The sequence below is a fragment of the Hemiscyllium ocellatum genome, chromosome 1, assembly GCF_020745735.1.
Source record: "Hemiscyllium ocellatum isolate sHemOce1 chromosome 1, sHemOce1.pat.X.cur, whole genome shotgun sequence".
In the NCBI taxonomy this organism is placed as follows: Eukaryota; Metazoa; Chordata; class Chondrichthyes; order Orectolobiformes; family Hemiscylliidae; genus Hemiscyllium; species Hemiscyllium ocellatum.
Window position 1 is genome coordinate 83,277,748 of NC_083401.1, and position 25,749 is coordinate 83,303,496.

At 43.7% G+C, this 25,749-nt stretch overlaps 1 protein-coding gene across 1 annotated transcript in view; it reads right to left on the minus strand.

The window, feature by feature from the left end:
* The window catches only part of LOC132811747 (NAD 5'-nucleotidase-like), a 62,561-nt gene that overhangs the window by 1,699 nt on the left and 35,113 nt on the right, over positions 1-25,749 (minus strand). The window contains exons 6-7 of the mRNA XM_060822906.1: positions 12,654-12,801; positions 44-227 (exon numbers count right to left, since the gene is read on the minus strand). Coding sequence (XP_060678889.1) covers positions 44-227; positions 12,654-12,801 — 332 coding nt within the window. The remainder of the gene's footprint in view (positions 1-43; positions 228-12,653; positions 12,802-25,749) is intronic.

Below are 25,749 nucleotides of genomic sequence, written 5' to 3' on the forward strand. Positions count from 1 at the left end.
TATCTTAAAGATTATTATCTTTAACTAGCTCAAATAAATTTACCTGTTATTGATGCAGCTTGAGAGACTTTGATTAAACTCATCCGATGTCCGGATTTACATTTCTTGAGTCCCTGGAGAATTTTTACTGATTCAAAATGGTTAATGACAACAGTGGAGAGACTGGGAGCCGTTTCTGTATCAACCAGCCATTGACAATTCCGAAACATCACATATCCATCTTTCCCCTGCAGGAAAGCAATTTTTTTTCCATTGTAAAGCTGTCATTAAATGACTACAAAATCTATGGGGAGGGTGAACTGCCCATGTATGTACTAAAGCCAGCAGATAGCATTGTGACAGAACTTTGCATGACAAGTGGGGATTCCCTCCGTGATTACCTGGTAAGGTCCACGCCCCCCCCGGTCCACGCCACGCCCCCCCCCGGTCCACGCCCCCCCCCATCCTGGCACTTTCCCCTGCCACCGCAGGAATTGTAAAACCTGTGCCCACAACTCCTCCCTCACCTCTATCCAAGGCCCTAAAGGAGCATTCCACATCCATCAAAGTTTTACCTGCACATCCACTAATATCATTTATTGCATCAGTTGCTCCCGATGCGGTCTCCTCTACATTGGGGAGACTGGGCGCCTCCTAGCAGAGCGCTTCAGGGAACATCTCCGAGACACCCGCAGCAATCAACCACACCGCCCCGTGACCCAACATTTCAACTCCCCCTCCCACTCTGCCGAGGACATGGAGGTCCTGGGCCTCCTTCACCGCCGCTCCCTCATCACCAGACACATGGAGGAAGAACGCCTCATCTTCCGCCTCGGAACACTTCAACCCCAGGGCATCAATGTGGACTTCAACAGTTTCCTCATTTCCCCTTCCCCCACCTCACCCTAGTTCCAAACTTCCAGCTCAGCACTGTCCCCATGACTTGTCTGGACTTGTCCTACCTGCCTATCTCCTTTTCCACCTATCCACTCCACCCTCTCCTCCCTGACCTATCACCTTCATCCCCTCCCCCACTCACCCATTGTACTCTAATGCTTTTCTCCCCACCCCCACCCCCACCCTCCTCTAGCTTATCTCTCCACGCTTCAGGCTCACTGCCTTTATTCCTGATGAAGGGCTTTTGCCCGAAACGTCGATTTCGCTGCACTTTGGATGTTGCCTGAACTGCTGTGCTCTTCTAGCACCACTAATCCAAAGTCTGGTTTCCAGCATCTGCAGTCATTGTTTTTACCAAGTGGGAAATATTGGACCATACTTTGAGTAAAAAGTGAGGTCTGCAGATACTGGAGACCAGAGCTGAAAATGTGTTGCTGGTTAAAACGCAGCAGGTCAGGCAGCATCCAAGGAACAGGGAATTCGACGTTTCGGGCAAAAGATGAAGGGCTTTTGCCCAAAACGTCGAATTCCCTGTTCCTTGGATGCTGCCTGACCTGCTGTGTTTTAACCAGCAACACATTTTCAGATTGGACCATACATAACAGTCCCAGATGGAACCTTTTAGTTTAACCCATTTCTTTTTAAAAACTGTAGTTTCCTCAGAATCACTGAATTCAGCAGAGAATATTTCAATTTACCATTGTTCTGAATTTAATATTTGTTTTGTTTAAAATACAAATAATTTAAATTAAGTACAATTTTCTCACACAATAGGCAAGAATTCTTACAAAGTGAGCGTGCAAGGAAGTGTTAATATTATGTCAAAAATTGCACATTGGATGCAATATGGGAAATGGAGAAAGTGCAAAACTAGAAGTCAAAGAATGCAAATCAGAATAGTGCCTTTGCCCTAGATGTGCAAGTAAAGAGACTGTGAAAGTACCAGTAAAAGAAATTTTCAGGCAAACTCCAGCCCCCGCCAGCATCCTCTGTCTCCAGAAGGATCATTTGGGCTAAAAACAGTCGAATTGTAACATCCTTATACTACAAATAACTCGCGTTTGACCTGTAGATCAGATTGCTCGTCACTTACTGTTCTTATCATTTCAAAGTGAACACTACTCACATGTAGCTCACTTCATTAAGCTGAATAGTAAACCTGTTAAAATGAGCAAATCCCTCTCTAGCTATTATGGAAATGGTAATGATTGTATTTAATTTAGAGCATATTTGGGATTTAGTGAAGGTTGGGATAGTGTTAGAACATAGAACATAGAAGGATACAGCGCAGTACAGGCCCTTCGGCCCTCGATGTTGCGCCGACCGAATCCTACCTAACCTATACTAGCCCAATAACTTCCAAATGCCTATCCAATGCCCGCTTAAATGAACATAAAGAAGGAGAGTTCACCACTGATACGGGCAGGGCATTCCATGAACTCACAACCCGCTGTGTGAAGAATCTACCCCTAACATCTGTCCTATACCTACCACCCCTTAATTTAAAGCTATGTCCCCTAGTAACACCTGACTCCATTAGCGGTAAAAGGTTCTTAGTATCTACCCTATCTAAACCCCTAATCATCTTATACACTTCTATCAGATCTCCCCTAAACCTTCTCTTCTCCAATGAGAACAGCCCCAAGTGCCTCAGCCTTTCCTCATAAGATTTTCCTACCATTCCAGGCAACATCCTGGTAAACCTCCTCTGCACTCGTTCTAAAGCTTCCACATCCTTCCTATAGTATGGCGACCAAAACTGCACACAATACTCCAGATGAGGCCTCACCAGAGTCTTATACAACTGCAACATGACCTCAGGACTCCGGAACTCAATTCCTCTGCCAATAAAGCCCAGTACACCATATGCCTTCCTCACAGCACTATTTACCTGGGTGGCAACTTTCAGAGATCTGTGTACATGGACACCAAGATCCCTCTGCTCATCCACACTACCAAGTAGCCTACCATTAGCCCAGTAATCCATCATCTTGTTATTCCTACCAAAGTGAACGACTTCGCACTTAGCTACATTGAATTCCATTTGCCACATTTCCGCCCAGCTCTGCAACTTATCTATATCCCGCTGTAACCTACCACTTCCTTCCTCACTATCCACAACTCCACCGACTTTTGTGTCATCCGCAAACTTGCTTACCCAGCTTTCAAGTCCTTCCTCTAGATCATTTATAAAGATAACAAAAAGCAATGGTCCCAAAACAGATCCTTGTGGTACACCGCTAGTAACTGCGCTCCAAGATGAACATAATCCATCAACTACTACCCTCTGTCTCCTTCCAGCCAGCCAATTCCTAATCCAAACCTCTAATGTATCCTCAATGCCATACCTCCGAAGTTTTAGCATTAGCCTACCATGGGGAACCTTATCGAACGCCTTACTAAAATCCATATACACAACATCTACTGCTTTACCCTCATCCACTTCCTTAGTCACCTTCTCAAAGAACTCAATAAGGTTTGTGAGGCACGACCTGCCCTTCACAAAACCATGCTGGCTATCCCTGATCACGTTATTCCTACCCAGATGTTCATAAATCTTATCCCTTACCATTCTCTCTAAGACTTTGCCCACCACTGAAGTCAGACTCACTGGCCTATAGTTACTAGGGCTATCCCTACTCCCTTTCTTGAACAATGGGACCACATTCGCTATCCTCCAGTCCTCTGGTACTATTCCCGTAGACAATGACGACATAAAAATCCAGGCCAATGGCTCTGCTATCTCCTCCCTAGCTTCCCATAGGATCCTGGGGTAAATGCCATCAGGCCCAGGAGACTTATCTATATTCATCCTTTCCAATATTCCCAAAACCTCTTCCCTGCATATTTCCAGGGCATCCATTCTAATTATTTGTGATTCCATATTCACATCAGCAACAGTGTCCTGTTCCTGAGTGAATACTGATGAAAAGTACTGATTTAATGTCTCTCCAATCTCCTCCGCCTCCACACACAACTTCCCACTACTATCCTTGACTGGACCGATACCTACCCTAGTCATCCTTTTATTCTTGACATACCTATAGAAAGCCTTTGGGTTCTCCCTAATCCTACCAGCTAAAGACTTTTCATGTCCCCTTCTCGCTTCTCTTAGCTCCCTCTTTAGCTCCTTCCTGGCTACCTTATAACTCTCAATCGCCCCTACTGAACCTTCACGCCTCATCTTTACATATGCCGCCTTCTTCCCTTTCACAAGGGACTCCAATTCCTTACTAAACCACGGCTGCCTCACAAGGCCCTTTACACCATGCCTGACTGGTACATACCTATCGAGGACACGCAGTAGCTGCTCCTTGAACAATCCCCACATCTCATTAGTGTTCTTCTCTTGAAGCCTGTTTTTCCAATCCACACATCCTAAGTCATGCCTCACTGCATCATAATTTCCCTGCCCCCAGCTATAGCTCTTGCCCTGCGGCGCACGATTATCCCTCTCCATCACTAAAGTAAAAGTCACCGAGTTGTGGTCACTGTCCCCGAAGTGCTCACCTACCTCCAAGTCTAACACCTGGCCTGGTTCATTACCTAGAACCAAATCCAATATAGCCTCCCCTCTTGTTGGCCTGTCGACATATTGTGTCAGGAAACCCTCCTGCACACATTGTACAAACACCGACCCATCTAATGAACTCGAGCTATAGCTCTCCCAGTCAATATCTGGGAAGTTAAAGTCCCCCATAACAACCACCCTGCTACCTTCACTCTTTTCCTGAATCATCCTCGCAATATTATCCTCTACTTCTCTAGGACTATTAGGAGGCCTGTAGAAAACACCTAACAGGGTGACCTCACCTTTCCTATTTCTAACCTCAGCCCAAACTACCTCAGATGGCAAGTCCTCTTCCATCGTCCATTCCACTGCTGTGATACTGTCTTTGACAAGTAATGCCACGCCTCCCCCTTTTTTACCCCCGTGTCTGATCCTACTAAAACATTTGAACCCTGGAACATGCAACAGCCATTCTTGTCCCTGTTCTACCCACGTCTCTGTAATGGCCACAACATCGAAGTCCCAGGTACCAACCCACGCTGCAAGTTCACCTACCTTATTCCTTATACTTCTGGCATTGAAGTATACACACTTCAATCCACCTTTCTGGTTACAGGCACCCTCCTTAGAGATCGCTGCATTATTCCTAACCTCCCTACACTCAAGGTCCTGTACCCTAAAGCTACTCATTACTCATCTGCCCAATTCCTGTCTCAGTATTGCACCTTTGGATACTGGATTTGAAGCTGGGATGTAATTTTGAAATCAAATCCTACTAGGATTACCCCTTCACCCAATGTTGATATCTCCTTCCGATTTTTCCTATCCCAGTGGTCTTCCCCTCCCTTTTCTCTGCCCCTTACATAACTTCTTTCATTTCCCTTAACTATAGCCTTACCTTTCTCCTATTCTTCACCAGTTCCAACCCTTCCATTCCCTTGCTGATGCCTTCTCAATGTTTTCAATTATTCCTCTCAATTATTTGCTACCCTCTCACCCTGAACAATATAATTGGTCTTGCTTTTCTGTCTGCAATGCAAAATTTCGATTTAGATTTTATTGTCAAGTATACTCAAGTACAGGAGTAAATGAAAAGTGTAATGTCACCACACATGGTACTATCTTAGGTACAAAGGTACTTAGGTACAAGGCAACAAAAGAAACAAAATTTTAAAAGTCACGCATTACATTCATTGAATAAGTTGAAAAATAAAGAAATAATATGCAAGTTAACATTAAAGTCCTTCTTAACATAAACAGGAAAAATAAAGAAATAAAGTTCAAAGGTGATGAGTCCTCCACTTTGATCATTCTGGGAGACCTTAGCTGTCTATTCGCGCCACTGAGACCAGGGGACGTTCCTCACTGCTGCTGCTGAAGCTGCCACCTCCCTGATCTCTTCTTGCTACTTCTGGAACGTGGCCAGGCAGGATCAACTGGCATGCGGAGGTTCTGCCACCGGCTGCTGAGACCGGGCAGAGACGCCACTATGGGACATCGAGAGACTGAGCCAGGACACTGCCATGTGCTGGTGAGACATCACCACTGGCTTGGCCGAGAGGACGCCTTGTTGGGTCCTTAGAGACCAGGGGTGAAGAGTTGGGACACCAAGAGAGAAAAAAAAAACAAAAGGACAGAGCGAACAAGCTCCAGCTGAAGTGTCCTACTCTGGCACCATCTTAGTCAAATGTTTAGTCAGTCAGTTGGAACCCAAAAGGTTTGGGGTTAACATATACATATTACAATTATATGAAGAAAGTAAACAGGTCATTTCTGCTAGGGAATAAAAAAAAAAATCAGAAAATTATAGATCTATCAGACTCACACAAGTAGTAGAAAAATCTATCATAAAGGACATGATACATTGACACTTGCACAAGAGTGATCAGAAATAGCGTTTGACAAATTAGTTGCTTTTCTTTATGTTACTAATGAAGTTAATAAAAAGGAGTCAAAATACATTTGAATTTTCAGAAGGCATTTGATAAAATCCCTCACAGGAGCTGGTTAATTAAAGCACACAAGATAGAAGATAATGTAAGGCATAGATTAAGGATTGGCTAACAGACAGAAAACAGAGGAGCAATAAATGGCTCATTCTCGTGTTGACAGTCTGCATAGTGAGTTACTATAAGAATCAATACTTGGGCTCTGGCTGTTCACAGTACATGTTAGTAACTTGGACATGCAGCTCAAACATAATATTTCCAAATTTGCAAATTATGCAAAGCTTTGTTGTGAAACTAATGTAGAATGTTTTTTACAAGGATTTAGACAGACTTATGATCGAGTGAGAACATGGCAGATGAAATAGAATGTGGAAAAATGTGATGTGATCAACTTTGGCAGTAAGAATGAATATACATAAAGTTTCTTATATAGTAGGCGGTTATTAAAAGTAATGGAATGCTCTTCTTAATTGCAAGGGGATTGGAGTACAAGAGCAATAAAGTTTTGCTTCAATTGTGTAGGAGCCTGGTTAGACTGCACTGGAATACTGTGTTTTGGTCTTCTAATCTCTGGAAAGATATTATTGCCTAGAGAGTGCGCAGTGAAAGTTAACCAGATGTTCTCAGAATTGTGGGATTGTCCTATGAAGACTGAGAAAACTGTATGAGTTTTGAAGAATGTTGTCATTGAAACCTACAAAATAATTAACAGCATCTGTCCCACTTATCGTTGTAAGATGTCCCCCCAGTCTGCAAGTAGCTAATGTTGTTCCTTTGTTGAAGAAGGGAAATAGAGTTAATCCAGGAAACTACAGACCGGTGAGTTTCACATCAGTGGTTTGGAAGCTATTGGAAAGAAATTCATAGGGATAGGATTTACGCGCATTTGGAAAAGTATGGCCTAATTAGGGACAGTCAGCATGGCTTTGTGCGGGACAGGTCATGTCTTACTAACCTGAAGAAAGTTTTCGAGGAGGTGACAAAGGTGTTCAATAATGGTAGAGTAGTGGATGTTGCCTACATAAATTTTAGGCTGTTGACAAGGTCTCTCACAATGGGCTTATCCAGAAGATTAAGATGCTTGGATCCATGGTGACTTGCTGCTTGTATTCAGAGTTGGCTTGCCCATAGAAGGCAGAGGGTAGTGGTGTAAGGCTGTTTTTCAGGCTGGGTGTTCCGCAGCAATCTGTACTGGGACCTCTGCTGTTTGTTTTTGGGCATGTCAGAAAGGCAAGGTCACGGTGATCATGGGGGGACTTCAATATGCAAATGGACTGGGTGAATAAATGTTGCCAGTGGATCCAAAAAAAAAAGGGAATTCATGGAATGCTTACAGGATGGCCATTTGGAACAACTTGTAATGGAGCCCACAAGGAAGCAGGCTATTCTGGACTTTTGCTATGTAATGAGCCAGACTTTATAAAAGATCTTAAAGTAAGGGAACACTTTGGAGGCAGCGATCATAATCTGGTAGAGTTCACTCTGCAGTTTGAAACATAGAAGGCAAAATCGGATGTAACAGTGTTACAGTTAAATAAAGGTAATTATAGGGCATGAGAGAGGAACTGATGAAAATCGACTGGAAGCAGAGCCTAGTGGGGAAGACAGTAGAGCAACAATGGCAGGAGTTTCTGGGTGTAATTGAGGACACAATACAGAGGTTCATCCCAAAAAAAAAGATTATCAGGGCAGAGGGGGGAATTTGACAGCCATGGCTGACAAAGGAAGTCAGGAAACGTTTCAAAGAAAAAGAGCACTGGGAAATCAGAAGATTAGGAAGACTACAATAACAAACAGGCTAACAGAGAGAAATAAGGAAGGAGAGGATCAAATATGAAGGTAAGCTAGCCAATAATATTAAAAATGATAGTAAAAGTACCTTTCAATACATAAGAGACAAATAGAAATTGGGCCACTCCAAATTGATGCAGGAAGGCTCGTGATGAGAGATAAGGAAATAGCTGAATAAAGACTTTGTGTCAGTCTTCATAGTCGAAGACATGAGTAATAGCCCAACAATTAACAAGAGTCAAGGAGCATAGTTGAGTATGGTAGCCATTACAAAAGAGAAAGTGCTAGAAAAGATCTAAAAATTGATCAATCTCCTGGCCCGAACGGGCTACGTCCTAGAGTTCTGAGGGAGGTGGCTGAAGAAATAGCGGAGGCGCTGTTGTAATCTTTCAAAAGTCCCAAATGATTAGAAAATCGCTGTTGTAACCCCCCTTGTTCAAATTCCTGATGAAGGGCTTTTGTCCGAAACGTCAGTTTAACTGCTCCTCAGATGCTGCCAGAACTGCTGTGCTTTTCCAGCATCACTCTAATCTAGACTCTGGTTTCCAGCATCTGCAGTCATTGTTTTTACCAAGAATGCATCATGACAAAAGATGGAAAATTATAAACCAATTAGCCTAACCTTGTTTGACGGTAAAATTCTAGAATCTATCATTAAGGATGAGATTTCTAAATTCTTGGAAGTGCAGGGTCGGATTATGATTCGGATTAGAACAAGTCCGTATGGATTTAGTAAGGGGAGATTGTGCCTGACAAACCTGTTAGAATTCTTTGAAGAGGTAACAAGTAGGTTAGACCAGGGAAACCCAGTGGATGTTATCTACCTAGATTTCTAAAATGCCTTTGATAAGATGCTTCATGGGAGGCTGCTGAGTAAGGTGAAGGCCTATGGTGTTCAAGGTGAGCTACTGGTATGGATTAAGGATTGGCTGTGTGACAGAAGGTAGAGTTGGGATAAAAGGTTCTTTTTTGGATGGCAGCTAGTGACAACTGGTGTACCGCAGAGTTCAGTGTTGGGGCTGCAGCTGTTCACTTTATATATTAATGATCTGGATGAGAGGACTGCGGGTATTCTGGTGAAGTTAGCCAATGATACAAAGTTAGGTGGACAAGCAGGTAGTTCTAAGGAGGTGGGGAGGCTGCAGAAAGATTTGGACAGTTTAGGAGAGTGGCTGAGGAGATTCATCGTGAGCAAATGTGAGGCCTTGTATTTTGGAAAAAAAAACACAGGCATGGACTATTTTCTAAATTGTGAGAAAATTCATAAAGCCAAAGTACAAAGGCATCTGGGAGTGCTAGTCCAGGATTCTCTAAAGGTTGACTTGCAGGTTGAGTCTGTAGTTAAGAAAGCAAATGTAATGTTGTCATTTATCTCAAGAGGGTTGGAAGGTAAAAGCAGCGACGTGCTACTGAGACTTTATAAAGTTCTAGTTACGCCCCATTTAGAATATTGTGTCCAATTCTGGACCCCACACGTCAGGAAGGATATACTGACACTGAAGCGTGTCCAGTGGAGATTCACACAAATGATCCCTGGAATGGTAGACCTAACATATGATGAATGGCTGAGGATTCTGGGATTGCGTTCATTAGAGTTTAGAAGGTTGAGAAGAGATCTAATAGAAACTTACAAGATAATGCACAGATTAAAAAGGGTGGACACTGGGAATTTGTTTCCGTAAGGTGGGGAGACTGGGACCCGTGGGCAAATTAGAAGGGGTCAATTTAAAATGGAAATGTGAAGACATTTCTTCAGCCAGAGACTAGTGGGCCTATAGAATTCATTGCCACGGAGCGCAGTGGAGACTGGGATGCTAAATGTCTTCAAGGCAGATTCTTGATCTTGAAAAGGAATTAAAGGCTACAAGGAGAGTGTGGGTAAGTGGCAGTGGAATGCCGCAGTTCAAGAAGACAGCTTACCACCACCTTCTCAAGGGCAACTAGGGATGGGCAATGAATGCTGGCTCAACCAGTGATGCCCACATCCCACAGAATTAATAAATAAAAAAATCAATTCTTGGAAATGCAGCTGATATTGGGTGTCCCAGCATACGAATCACAAAAGGTTAATGTGCTGGTACAACAGATATTTAGGAAAGCCCATAATAATATCATTGTTCGGTGTGAGGTGAATCAAATACAAAGTTGGGTTATGCTTAAGTCAAATGAGGTGCCTTGATGTGAGAACACATCTGGAGTGTTTGTGCACAATATTTTCTTTTTCAAAGTGTAATGATGCTGCTCCTTTAACAAGGTTATGTTGTCCTTGGTATTTTTTTTCCCCCCAAGAGTCATAGAGATGTACAACATGGAAGCAAGCCCTTCGGTCCAACTCGTGCATGTCTACCAGATATCTCAACCTAATCTAGTCCCATTTGCCAGCACTTGGCCCACATCTATCTAAACCCATTCCTATTCATATATGCATTCAGATGCTTTTTAAATGTTGCAATTGTACCAGCCTCCACCACTTCCTCTGGCAGCTCATTCCATACACTCACCACCCTCTGCATGAAAAGGTTGCCCCTTAGGTACCCTTTATATCTTTCCCCTCTTACCCTAAACCTACGCCTGCTCGTTCTGGACCCCACCCCAGGGAAAAGACCTTGTCTATTTATCGTATCCATGCCCATTGGCTCGTCTGATCAAGATCCCGTTGTAATCTGAGGTAACCTTTTTCACTGTCCACTACACCTCCAATTTTGGTGTCATCTGCAAACTTACTTTATCTCCTCTGTTCACATCCAAATCATTTATATAAAAGATGAAAAGTAGTGGACCCAGCACCGATCCTTTTGGCACTCCATTGGATACAGGCCTCCAGTCTGAAAAACAATCCTTCACCACCACCCTCTGTCTTCTACCTCAAGCCAGTTCTGTATCCAAATGACGAGTTCTCCCTGGCAGGGGTTCCTATTTGGGACTTAGCTAATGGTTAACAGATACTGCTTAATGCAAAAATCAGGCAAAAGGCTTTTAAGTTTTTTTTTTAAGAACACTTGTACAATGAAAAGGGAGTAGCCAGTTATCTGGGTTCATTATTTTTTTCCTGGTTTGGTTTGGTTTTAGCAAGCAGTCTGTTCTCAAAGCTGTTGGTCAAGGAAAGCTGCTGGGAAAAAAGGTTCCCTGATTCAATAGATGTTGCTGGCGGACTCTCTCTCTAACATCTCTCCTGTAAGAGCCTGTGTTTGAATTTAACTTTTTTTGCCCAGGGGTTTATTTATGAGGATGTTGCAGGAAATTAGAAAGCTGTTTGTTAAATTTCAGGGATTTTGTGTCAATTGGGTTTTCATATAGGTGTTATTCTCAATTCTGTTTTCTTTTGCTTGTATTTCATTTGGTGGTATGTAAGTGGTTTGGTCCACTTCATCACTCCTGGAATTTCCACCTTACATCTGTTTAAAACAACTGGAAAAATTTGGGTCTGGGCTACCTTCTTGAAATGTTTTGAGGGAGTGGTCTGGCCTGGTCCATAACAAAAGATATAAATGCATTGAAAGCAGTTTGGAGATGGATTACTATAGTAATACTTGAAATGGAGGAGTTATCGTATGAGGAGAGATTGGACAGGCCAGGTATGTATTTCTTTTAAGTTAGAAGACTTTGAGGCAACCTGAATGAAGGGTCTTGACAGGGGGGATATAGAAAAGATATTTCCTCTTGTGGGAGAATCCAGAACTAGGGGGTCACTTACTCATTTAAATCAAAGATGAGGAGAATTATTTTCTCACCAAAAGTAATGTGCCTTTGGAACACTACTTACACTGTCTTTTAGGAATAGAGACCTTGAATATTTTTAATACAGAGTTAGATAAAGTCTTGACAAACAAGGGATTGAAACATTGAGGATAGGCAGGAACATAATCAGATCAGCCACGATCTTATTGATTGGCACAGCAGGCTGAAGAAGCCAAATGGCTGACACCTGCTTATAAGTTCACATGAAACACCAATCAGTATCACGAGGTCTTAGAAAGTCAAGGTGCAACTTTGTATAACTTACAACTTCACTAATCCTCACAATGTCAAAGTAATCTATGTTCTTAATATGTGCATTACCATTAATTTGTCCAAAATTTTGGGGTGAAGGGATAAAGCCTGAAAGCAGAATTGAAGGCCAGTATCCTCTAATACCTCAACATATACTTCATTGTATACATTGTTTGTTGGAGATCTATGTCATTTTCCAGAGAGGTCAGTGAGTCACCTGCTGAAATTATAGCAGGAGACCAGCATGATTCTTATGAAATGTTGCTGTTTCAATAAACATCTTATAATCTAACAAGGGATAAGGAAAAGAAAATGGCCAGCTGGAAATTACTTGACAGGTCAATGCTTCAGCAACAAACAATAAAGTGACATGAATCTAATTTAAAAACATTAACATTTGCATGCTAATGCCATAAATAATAGCGAGTGAAGCTTATATTATATTTTATAACACACAACTAATGCATGTGTTATACACAAAATAATTTTGCTTTTATTTAAAGCAACAGTATAAAAGGTACAATATTACTACTTACTTTTGCCAGATATTCCTTGATTGCAAGTAAGTATGTTCTATTCCTGTCCAAGTACTGTCCCTGTACCTTCACCGAGTCTACAACAATTCTGTGCCCTGGTTCTGCACTTGGATCAAATCCAAACTCTAATCCTGCCACTTGAGGGAACCTTTAAAATATGAAACCTAAATGACATTTCAAATATTGAGTGAAGTTTATGGAGATATTTAGCTACTCTTAACATGTTTAATTGTTTATTAGTATCATAGTGTCACAGAGATGTACAGCACAGAAACAGACTCTTCGGTCCAACTTGTCTATGCCAAACAGATATCCTAAATTAATCTCGTTCCATATGCCAGCAGTTGGCCCATATCCTTCTAAATCTCTCCTAATCACATACAACATTTCAAAAGGCATAACTGGGTAATTGACCAGCCTCCACATTTTCTCTGACAGCTCATTCCATACACATACCACATTCAGTTTGAAAACATTGCCTCTTAAATCCCCTTTAAATCTTTTCCCTCACACCTTAAGCCTATGCCCCCTAGTTTTGGACTCACCTAACCTGGGAGTAAGACTCTGGTTTTCACCCTATTCATGCCCCTCACGATTGTATCAAGCACTAAGGTAACCTCTCAGCATCCGATGCTCCAGATAAAACAGCCTATTCAAGCCTCTCCCTCTGGCTCAAACCCTCAACCCTGGCAACACCTTTGCACATGTTTTCTGAACCCTTTCAAGTTTCACAATATCATTGTTTCACAATGACATCACAAGACCAGGACTGAAAGCAAAATTCCAGAAGTGGCTGAATCAATGTTTTGCACAGCTGCAAAATGACATCGCAACTCCTATACTTAGTGCACTGACCAACAAAGGCAAGTATATGGTCAATTTAATATTAAATTATTCATTTTTTATGTTCTATTCAATATTCAACTTAGTTCAAAACATTCTTGATTGATTGAACAAAGGATTCTACATAAATCCAATTCACATTATCTTTGATTTTATCTTAAAGGAATTTACTCAAATGAAAATGTGTATCCAATGCAGGCTTATTCAGTTTTATAATGAAGGGGATATATATTTTAAAATCAAATATTAGAATGGGGTCATATTACAATTGGTATACCATTTATAAATTTATTTTACTTTCCGCATATTTGATGGTAGAACAGGCGTTGTGCTAAATTGTGATAACTGAAATATGTTAAATTAACTGTGGCAGGAAATAAATAGATCCTTATATTCACTGCACTGTATGGACAATTACAGGAGCAAAGTCTCATTCTTTTCCTTTGCCCTGGGTAGAATTTAGGCATTTGGTGCATGCTGAACCTCTCCACCTCAGGTGTGTCACTGTTTCTCATCTCAAGTGTTCAACTCAACCTGGGACATCCAGCACAATCCAACAAAACCAGCGTACAATTTAACAGAGCTGTAGGCCTTGTGGCTGTGTAGCAGACCTGCAGGGTCTTACAAAATTGTCTTTGGCCTGCTCCCTGGAACAATGCTGACAATTTGGTTGACAGTGATACAGTGGCAAGAATCATTGAATCCCTACAGCGCGGAAAGAAGCCATTTGAATAATTGAGTCTGCAGCAACCCTCCAAAGACCATCTAGACCGAGTCCCCACCCTATCCTCATAAACCCACAAGAACTGGTGTCAAATTTCATTAAGTACCTATGCAAAGGTAAACTAGTTCAAGTCTTATCCAAAGTATATACAATGCGTCTCTAGCAATAGCCTCTCATCTAATCTCCCCACTGTCACTTTGGCAGTCCTCCACTGATTACCTCTTTGTTAATTCTTTGTCCTCATTTACATGTTGCCTTTGTAACAGCTACTGCAGAGATGCGGTCAGCTTTTTTTTGTATGCCTATATGACAGCACTCTCCATCACCTTTCTCGATTCTTTTATTAACTCCATACTAACCAATTACCAGGTTAACATCAACTCACGGACGAAATGTAATTTTCTCCAGTCTAAGAGTGTGACACTGGCAAAGCATAGCCGGTCAGGCAGCATCCGAGAAACAGGAAAATCGATGTTTCGGGCATAAGCTCTTCATCAGGATGGAGGCGTGTGGGCCAAGGGGGCAGAGAGATAAATGGCTTGGGGGGGGGGGGGCGGGGGTTGGGGCTGGTGGAAGGTAGCTGGGAATGCGATAGGTAGATAAAGGTGGGGGTGGAAGTGGTAGGTCGGAGAGGACGGTTGGACAGATATGTGGGAAGGAAGATGGACAGGTAGGACAGGTCAAGGGGGTGGTGTAGAGTTCGATTTTCTCCAGCCAAACATCAAGACAACCAACTGTCAGTTACTACGAAGTCCTTTCTAGTCATTCGGAATAATTGAAATAACTGAAAATTAACTGGATGATTCGTAACTTTGAAATTAATACAACCCCAATCTCAGAATCAGATTGATGACCTCAATGTCCATGGCTTTGTCATACAGGGAACAATTCAATTATTCTTTTGGCTTCTCATTCTTCAATATTGGAACATAAAAACAATGTTCAGCCCATTAAACCTGCTCCATCAGTCCAGATCATCTCCTCAATATCACTTTCCCACATTATCTCCATATCCCTTAACATCATTATTCTTCAGAAATCTATCAATCTGTGATTGAACTGGCTCAATATTGAGCTTCCACACTCGTCTGGTGTGGAGCCTTCCAAAGATTCACCACTATCTTAAGTGAACTTCCCTTAACCTGAGGCTATGTCCCCTGGTCTAGTCACCAGTCAAAGGAAATGTCTTAACTATATCCATCCTATCATGACCTGTAAGAATTTTGTAACTTTCAATGAGATCAGCTCTCATTCTTAAACTCTATACCCAGTTGTCTCAATCTTTCCTCAAACAATCCCCACCATCTCAGGGAATAATCTGGTGAACTTTAGTGTAGACTCTCTATTGATTAGATAAGGAGATGAAAGCTGTACACATACAAGAGAGGTGTCACCAAGACCCCACACAACTGCAACAAGACATTATATTTCAGTAGTCAAATCCTTTTGAAATTAATTTTATTTTTAATTTTTTATTCACTCGTGGAATGTGAGCATCACCAGCTGGGCCAATATACCTTTTGCCTTTGTAATTGCTTGCCGCTCCTGGGTGCTACCTTTTAGTGATTTATAGACAAGGATAACCAGATCCATTCCCTAACTCTTTCCATTTAAAGAATTTCTCTGCCTTTGTGTTTTCTACTAAAGTGAATAAATTCACAGATTATATCCTATCTGCCATGTTCTAGCCCATTCACTTAGCCTGTCCAAGTGTTCTTGAAGCCTTCCTTGCCTCTTCCTCACAACTAGCATTTCCCACCCAATTTGGTGTCATCAGCAAATGTGAAAATATTATAATTTGTTCACACATATAATTGTTACAAGCCTCGCATCATCCTTTGCAGCCATTAGTAACATGCCCCATCCTAAGAATGATCTGTTTATGCCTCTGCTTTCAGTCTACTATTTCTCAACCTACCCATGCACTTTAATTTTATTTACCAAGTACTTTTGTCAGAATTTATGAAAAGCCTTCTGAAAATCAAAATTCACATCCACTTGTTCTTCATTGACAACGCTGCAAGTAATATACTCAGAAAAACGCAACAAATCTTTCCATTGGATTCTAAGTAATCCAAGACGGAGGACAGTAAGAATTTTTGGCTGTAACAGCTTGCTCCTTTTTTTGAGATATTTTAGGTGTTGGAGGCGATTTTCTTGAATTCTAGGAGCAGCAATTACTGTTTTATATGCTGTTGCATTGTTTTGGAACTTTGGGAGATTAAAAAGGTCAAAGCAACAGCACTTTTAAAAGAGAGAAGAACAGACAAAGGAAGCACATGGTGAGGTCAGTGCAGGAGAGAGAGAGAGAGAAAGAAACCCACATTGCTAACTGACAGAGTAGGCAGTTACTGTCTTTGCTGTTGAATTCATGTATCGTTGGACATTGGATTTAAAAAATTTAAAAAACTGAAATTTATATCTGATCTTGGCAGAACCTGTCTGGGAGAGGTCATAGCACAGAAGCACATAAGTCAATTTTAAGTGTGGCCTTAAAGTAAGTGAGCAGAGTGGAATCTTTCTTGATTATATGTTTTATTTAGCTATGTCTCTTGATTAAACTTAAAATGTAAGCCATAAGTATTAAATTAACCTGGAGCAGTGTTTTGTAGAGGAATAAGACAGTGCTATTTTCCGGGTCTGTAGACTGAAAGAAGCAAAAATGGCCTGTATTAGAGTGATATGCTCTTCTTCTCAGATGTGGGAGTTTAGGGAGAGTTTACGGGTTACTGAGGATTATATCTGCAATAAATGCCGTTGGTTGCGAATCCTATTATATTGAATGGATTGGTTGAAGAGGCAGTTAGAGGCAATGCGGAATTTACAAGAGCAAGGGGATGTGTTGGATGGCAGTTATAGGAAGGGGGAATAGTCACAGATACAGTCACATAAATGGTTAACTCCAGGAAAGGAAAGAGAGGTAAATAAGTAGTGCAGCAGTCTTCTGTGGCTATCCCTATTTCAAACAAGTACGCTGCTTTGGAAAATGTAGAGGGTGATGGATTGTCAGGGGAACATAGCACGAACAGCCAAGTTTCTGGTATTAAGAACTGTCTCTAATGTAATGAGAGGTATGTCGGATTCCAAGCAATCAATCGTGTTAGGGGACACTCTAGTTCGAGGTACACACAGACGTTTCTGTGGCCAGCGGCAAAAAGTCAGAATGTTGTGTTGCTTCCCTGGTGCCAGGATCAAGCATGTCTGAGAAAGGGTGCAGACTGTTCTCGAGGGGGAGTGGGGCCACCAGGAGGTCACTGTACACATTGGAACCAGTGACATACGAAGGGAAAAGGTTGAGATTTTGAAGGGAGATTACAGAGAGTTGCAGGAATTTAAAAAGGAAGTCCTCTCGAGTGTAGTAATACTTGGATTACTCCCGGTGCATAGAGCTGGTGAGGGCAGGAATTGGAAGATAGAGCACGTGAATGCATGGCTGAAGACCTGGTGTATAGGAGAAGGATTCACATTTTTGGATCATTGGGAGCTGTTTTGGGGTAGAAGTGACCTGTACAAGAAAGACGGATTGCACCTGAATTGAAAGAGCACTAATATATTGGCAGGGAGATTTGCTAGAGCTGCTCGGGAGGATTTAAAAGAGTAAGGTGGATGGGATCCCAGAGAGATAGTGAAGAAAGATTTCAATTGAGACTGGTACAGTTGAGAACAATGGTGGGTCGAACAGGGCAGGCAGGGACAAAGCAGAGAACAAGATAGGACTGATAAATTAAACTGCATTTATTTCAATGCAAGAGACCTAAAAGGGAAGGCAGACCCATTACCCTACATTTACCCCTTCACCTAACACTATGGGCAATTTAGCATGGCCAATTCATCAAACCTGCACATTTTTGGACTGTGGGAAGAAACCGGAGCACCCGGAGGAAACCCACGCAGACACTGGGAGAATGTGCAAACTCTACAGTCGCCTGAGGCGGGAACTGAACCCAGGGTCTCTGGCGCTGTGAGGCAGCAGTGCTAACCATTGTGCCACCATGTGGAGACAAATTTGTTAAGTGTGTACAAGAAAATTTTCTGATTCAGTATGTGGACATACCTACTAAAGAAGGTGCAAAACTTGACCTATTCTTGGGAAATAAGGCAGGGCAGGTGACTGAGGTATCAGTGGGGGAGCACTTTGGGGCCAGCGACCATAATTCTATTAGATTTAAAATAGTGATGGAAAATGATAGACCAGACATAAAAGTTGAAGTTCTAAATTGGAGAAAGGCTAATTTTGATGGTATTAGGCAAGAATTTTCAAAAGCTGATTGGGGGCAGATGTTCGCAGGTAAAGGGACGGCTGGCAAATGGGAAGCCTTCAGGAATGAGATAAAGAGAATCCAGAGACAGTACATTCCTGTTAAGGTGAAAGGAAAGGCTGGTAGGTATAGGGAATGCTGGATGATGAAAAAAATTGAGGGTTTGGTTAAGAAAAAGGAGGCAGCATATGTTCAGGTATAGACAGGATAAATCAAGTGAATCCTTAGAAGAGTATAAAGACAGTAGGGATATACCTAAGAGGGAAATCAGGAAGGGTCGTGAGATAGCTTTGGCAAGTAGAGTCAAGGAGAATCCAAACAGTTTTTACAAATACATTAAGGAAAAAAAGGTTAAGTAGGGAGAGAATAGGGCCCCTCAAAGATCAGCAAGGTTGCCTTTGTGCGGAGCCGCAGGAGATGGGGCAGATACTAAATGAGTATTTTGCATCAGTATTTACTGTGGAAAAGGACATGGAAGATATAGAATGTAGAATAATAGACGGTGAAATGTTGAAAAGTGTCCATATTACAGAGGAGGAAGTGCTGGATGTCTAGAAATGCACAAAAGTGGATAAATAACCAAGATCTGATCAGGTGTGCCCTTGAACTCTGTGGGAAGCTAGGGAAGCGATTACTGAAATAATTTGTATCATCAATCATCACAGGTGAGGTGCAGGAAGACTGGAGGTTGGTTAACGTGGTGCCACTGCTTAAGAAAGGTGGTAAGCACAAGCCAGGGAACTATAGAGCAGTGAGCCTGATGTCGGTGGTGGGCAAGTTGTTGGAGGGAATCCTGAGGGACAGGATGTACATGTATTTGGAAAGACAAGGACTGACTGGGATAGTCAACATGGCTTTATGTGTGGGAAATCATGTTTCACAAACTTGATTAAGTTTTTTGAAGAAGTAACAAAGGACTGATGAGGGCAGAGCGGTAGATGTGATCTACATGGACTTCAGTAAGGCGTTCGACAAGGTTCCCCATGGGAGACTGGTGAGCAAGGTTAGATCTCATGGAATACAGGGAGAACTGGCCATTTGGATACAGAACTGGCTCAAAGGTAGATTACAGAGGGTGGTGGTGGAGGGTTGTTTTTCAAAATGGAGGCCTGTGACCAGTGGAGTGCCACAAGGTTCAGTTCTGGATCCTCTATTTTTTGTCACTTACATAAATAATTTGGATGAGAGCATAAGAGATACAGTTAGTAACTTTGCAGAGGTCACCAAATTTGGAGATATAGTGGACAGTGAAGAGAGTTACCTCAGATTACAGCAGGATCTTGATTAGATGGGCTGAGAAGTGGCAAATGGAGTTTAATTTAGATAAACATGAGGTACTGCATTTTGGGAAAGCAAATCTTAGCAGGACATATACACTTAATGGTAAAGTCCTAGGGAGTGTTGCTGAACAAAGAGATCTTGGAATGCAGGTTCATAACTCCTTGAAAGTGGAGTCACAGGTAGATAGGATAGTGAAGATAGTGGTATGCTTTCCTTGTTGGGAGGTCATGTTGCGGCTGTACAGGACATTGGTAAGACCACTGTTGGAATATTGCGTGCAATTCTGGTCGTCTTCCTCTTGGAAAGATTTTGTGAAACTTGAAAGGATTCAGAAAAGATTTACAAGGATGTTGGCAGTTTTGGAGGATTTGAGCTATAGGGAGAGATTGAATAGGCTAGGGCTGTTTTCTCTGGAGTGTCGGAAGCTGAGGGTGACCTTAAAGAGGTTTATAAAATCATGAGGGTTTCGCTAGGGCAGTGAAGTTCAGAATTAGAGGGCATAGGTTTAGGGGCAACGTTTTCATGCAGAGGGTGGTACGGATATGGAATGAACTGCCAGAGGAAGTGGTGGAGACTAGTACATATGCAACACTTAAAAGGCATCAGGATGGGTATATGAATAGGAAGTGTTTGGAGGGATATGGGCCAGAGGCTGACAGGTGGCAGTAGATTGGGTTGGGATATCTGGTCGGCATGGACGAGTTGGACAGAGGGGTCCGTTTCCGTGCTATACATCTCTATGACTATATCTTGATTTCCCTTTCATGCTGATCTATCCAATTTTGACAATCTTTTCTAAATATTCAGGTTATCACATCCTTTACAATAGATTCCAACATTTGCCACACCATGGATGTCAAGCTAACTGGATGGGAGGTATGATGTGCAGGAGCCAGTGGTGGACTGGGGTGGACAAATCTAAAAATCAAACACCACCAAGTTATAGTCCAACTGGTTTACCTGGAAGTACAAGCTTTTGGAGTGCTGTTCCTTAGTCAGGTAGCTAGTGGGACAGAATGAAAATTTTGAGTTATACGTTTCTGACTGGCTTCCAATATTTGCACCACACTTCAATGCAGCCCACTTTCCAGCCCCCTGAGGATCCCAACCCACCCCATACTAAAAGCCCAATGCTCAACTCAAGATTCTCCCAATTGAGACTGTAGTATTCAGTACTGAGTTCTGGAACTCTGATACTACAGGAGCTGTCAGCCATCACATTAGACAGCAGCGGTTCTCAGAGATGGTTCTTCTAGTCCACTGAGAGACAGAGGTCCAAACTTCAGCTGAGTCTACAATCGAACATGTTATCACTGTGGAGTAGGATCTTTATAAGTCAACTGGTTTAGAAGTCACCAACTGATCCCTGCAGGTACAGCCATATAAAATCCTGATAAAATCTCACCAGGAATGCTCAGCTGCCATACCTACGACATTTGCTCTCATTTCTCCAATGTTGTGCAGAGATCCATGCACAGCAGCAAGTGAAAGAAGCCACAAAGGGAACACTGTGTCACATTGATTGGCAAGCACAGTTCAGAGAGAATATAACATACCTTCTCTTTGTGAAGTCATTTGTCAGCAACTGTTAAGTATGGCTTCCTAACTTGTGGTGTCTGAGCCCCAGTAGAATTACCAGTCAAAATGTTGGGGTCACGGGCTTTGATGCAGCAATGGCTATTGTGGAGCTCCAAACATGGGCTATCAGACGCGAGGTCTTTTAAATCTCCCATATTTTGTAAAAATGCAAAGTAGAAATTAGACTTTGCCTATTTGCCTGAATTAGATTTATGGGCTTTTATCTTAAAAGCTCTGTGAATTAAACAGCCCTCCTCCTCTCACTGACATTCCAAACCACACCTGTCCTACAGGCATGGGGTCTCCACAACTTTCCAGCCGAAAAATGGTCCAAATGGAAACAAAATGCAGTAAGTTTTGAGCTATGATATACTTCCACATGTTTTGTGCACCCTCTTCATGTGCCTTATTCTTGAAGCATATTCTATTAAGAGCACAAATTCCTATGTTGTCTACCTTCTCGTTTTTATGTCCTCACTCTTCAAAATGTGCATATGTAATTTCTGTTCTCATTTTCAAATTTGCTTCTTGCCCTTCTAAACTTATACTCAGATTCACGTCCATTGCCAAACTACTTTTAACCTTATCCAACACCACCGGAAAATCTCATATGACGATATTGGCTGCAGCCCTACTTAGGTGCAATCCATCCAATTTAGAGAATATAAACCATTTTTTGATATAAGTGCAAATTCCTCCATCAAAAGTTTTCTTTGTTGTAATATCTAAAAGTATTAAAGAACTTACTGTGAAAAATACATTAATGATTTCTACTTTTTGTCATTTACATAAATGATTTGGATGCGAGCATAAGAGGTACAGTTAGTAAATTTGCAGATGACACCAAAATTGGAGGTGTAGTGGACAGCGAAGAGGGTTACCTCAGATTACAACAGGATCTTGATCAGATGGGCCAATGGGCTGAGAAGTGGCAGATGGAGTTCAATTCAGATAAATGTGAGGTGCTGCATTTTGGGAAAGCAAATCTTAGCAGGACTTATACACTTAATGGTAAGGTCCTAGGGGGTGTTGCTGAACAAAGAGACCTTGGAGTGCAGGTTCATAGCTCCTTGAAAGTGGAGTCACAGGTAGATAGGATAGTGAAGGCGGTATTTGGTATGCTTTACTTTACTGGTCAGAGTATTGAGTACAGGCGTTGGGAGGTCATGTTACCGCTATACAGGACATTGGTTAAACCATTGTTGGAATATTGCGTGCAATTCTGGTCTCCTTCCTATCGGAAAGATGTTGTGAAACTGGAAAGGGTTCAGAAAAGATTTACAAGGATGTTGCCAGGGTTGGAGGATCTGAGCTACAGGGAGAGGCTGAACAGGCTGGGGCTGTTTTCCCTGGGGCGCTGGAGGCTGAGAGGTGACCATATAGAGTTTTACAAAATTATGAGGGCATGGTTAGGATAAATAGGCAAAGTCTTTTCCCTGGGGTTTGGGGAGTCCAGAACTAGAGGGCATAGGTTTAGGGTGAGAGGGGAAAGATATAAAAGAGACCTAAGGGGCAACTTTTTCACGCAGAGGGTGGTACGTGTATGGAATGAGCTGCCAGAGGATGTGGTGGAGGCTGGTACAATTGCAACATTTAAGAGGCATTTGGATGGGTATATGAATACGAAGGGTTTGGAGGGATATGGGCCGGGTGCTGGCAGGTGGGACTCGATTGGGTTGGGATATCTGGTCAGCATGGACAGGTTGGACCGAAGAGTCTATTTCTACGCTGTACATCTCTGACTCTCCGATTTCTTGGTTTAACAAACTTCTGAAACATGTTTAGTAGGTTCAATATTACCATTAATGTTCCTAACAGGGAGTAAAAAATGAGGTCTGCAGATGCTGGAGATCACAGCTGCAAATGTGTTGCTGGTCAAAGCACAGCAGGTTAGGCAGCATCTCAGGAATAGAGAATTCGACGTTTCGAGCATAAGCCCTTCATCAGGAATAAGAGAGAGAGAGCCAAGCAGGCTGAGATAAAAGGTAGGGAGGAGGGACTAGGGGAAGGGGCGATGGAGGTGGGATAGGTGGAAGGAGGTCAAGGTGAGGGTGATAGGCCGGAGTGGGGTGGGGGCGGAGAGGTCAGGAAGAGGATTGCAGGTTAGGAGGGCGGTGCTGAGTTGAGGGAACCGACTGAGACAAGGTGGGGGGAGGGGAAATGAGGAAGCTGGAGAAATCTGAATTCATACCTTGTGGTTGGAGGGTTCCCAGGCGGAAGATGAGGCGCTCCTCCTCCAGCCGTCGTGTAGTTGTGTTCTGCCGGTGGAGGAGTCCAAGGACCTGCATGTCCTCAGTGGAGTGGGAGGGGGAGTTAAAGTGTTGAGCCACGGGGTGATTGGGTTGGTTGGTTCGGGCGGCCCAGAGGTGTTCTCTGAAGCGTTCCGCAAGTAAGCGGCCTGTCTCACCAATATAGAGGAGGCCACATCGGGTGCAGCGGATGCAATAGATGATGTGTGTGGAGGTACAGGTGAACTTGTGGCGGATATGGAAGGATCCCTTGGGGCCTTGGAGGGAAGTGAGTGTGGAGGTGTGGGCGCAAGTTTTACATTTCCTGCGGTTGCAGGGGAAGGTGCCGGGGGTGGAGGTTGGGTTGGTGGGGGGTGTGGATCTGACAAGGGAGTCACGAAGGGAGTGGTCCTTGCGGAACGCTGATAGGGGAGGGGAGGGAAATATATCCTTGGTGGTGGGGTCCGTTTGGAGGTGGCGGATAATACGTTGTATGCGCAGGTTGGTGGGGTGGTAGGTGAGAACCAGTGGGGTTCTGTCTTGGTGGCGGTTGGAGGAGCGGGGCTCAAGGGCGGAGGAGCGGGAAGTGGAGGAGATGCGGTGGAGGGCATCGTCGATCACGTCTGGGGGGAATCTGCGGTCCTTGAAGAAGGAGGCCATCTGGGCTGTGCGGTGTTGGAATTGGTCCTCCTGGGAGCAGATGCGGCGGAGACGAAGGAATTGGGAATATGGGATGGCGTTTTTACAGGGTTCAGGGTGGGAGGAGGTGTAGTCCAGGTAGCTGTGGGAGTCAGTCGGTTTATAATAGATGTCTGTGTTGAGTCGGTCGCCCGAGATAGAAATGGAAAGGTCTAGGAAGGGGAGGGAGGAGTCTGAGACAGTCCAGGTGAATTTCAGGTCGGGATGGAAGGTGTTAGTAAAGTTGATGAACTGTTCAACCTCCTCGTGGGAGCACGAGGCAGCGCCGATACAGTCATCGATGTAGCGGAGGAAAAGGTGGGGGGTGGTGCCAGTGTAGTTACGGAAGATGGACTGTTCCACATATCCTACGAAGAGGCAGGCATAGCTGGGGCCCATGCGGGTGCCCATGGCAACTCCTTTAGTTTGGAGGAAGTGGGAGGATTGAAAAGAGAAGTTATTCAGGGTGAGGACCAGTTCAGTCAGTCGAAGGAGGGTGTCAGTGGAAGGGTACTGGTTGGTGCGGCGGGAAAGGAAGAAGCGGAGGGCTTTGAGTCCTTCGTGATGGGGGATGGAGGTGTACAGGGACTGGATGTCCATAGTGAAAATAAGGCGTTGGGGACCGGGGAAGCGAAAATCCTGGAGGAGGTGGAGGGCGTGGGTGGTGTCCCGAACGTAGGTGGGGAGTTCTTGGACTAAAGGGGACAGGACCGTGTCGAGGTATTGGGAGATGAGTTCGGTGGGGCAGGAGCAGGCTGAGACAATGGGTCGGCCGGGGCAGGCAGGTTTGTGGATTTTGGGCAGGAGGTAGAAACGGGCGGTGCGGGGTTGTGGGACTATGAGGTTGGAGGCGGTGGATGGGAGATCCCCTGAGGTGATGAGGTCCTGGATGGTCTGGGAGATGATGGTTTGGTGGTGGGAGGTGGGGTCGTGGTCAAGGGGGCGATAAGAGGAGGCGTCCGCGAGCTGGCGTTTGGCTTCAGCGGTGTACAGGTCAGTGCGCCAAACTACCACCGCGCCTCCCTTGTCTGCGGGTTTGATGGTGAGGTTGGGATTGGAGCGGAGGGAGTGGAGGGCTGCACGTTCTGAGGGTGAGAGGTTGGAGTGGGTGAGAGGGGTGGACAGGTTGAGTCGGTTGATGTCACGGCGGCAGTTGGCTATAAAGAGGTCGAGGGCGGGTAGGAGGCCAGCACGGGGTGTCCAGGTGGATGGGGTGTGTTGGAGGCGGGAGAAGGGGTCGTCAGAGGGTGGGCGGGAGTCTTGGTTGTGAAAGTAGGCACGGAGGCGAAAGCGGCGGAAGAATTGTTCAATATCTCGCCGCGTGTTGAACTCATTAATCCGAGGGCGTAGGGGAACGAAGGTGAGGCCCCTGCTGAGGACTGATCTTTCATCCTCAGAGAGGGGGAGATCTGGAGGGATGGTGAAAATCCGGCAAGGCTGGGAGCTAGGACCTGGTGTGGGACTGGAGCTGGAGCTGGAGCTGGGGGCGGGGTTAGGGGCGGGGA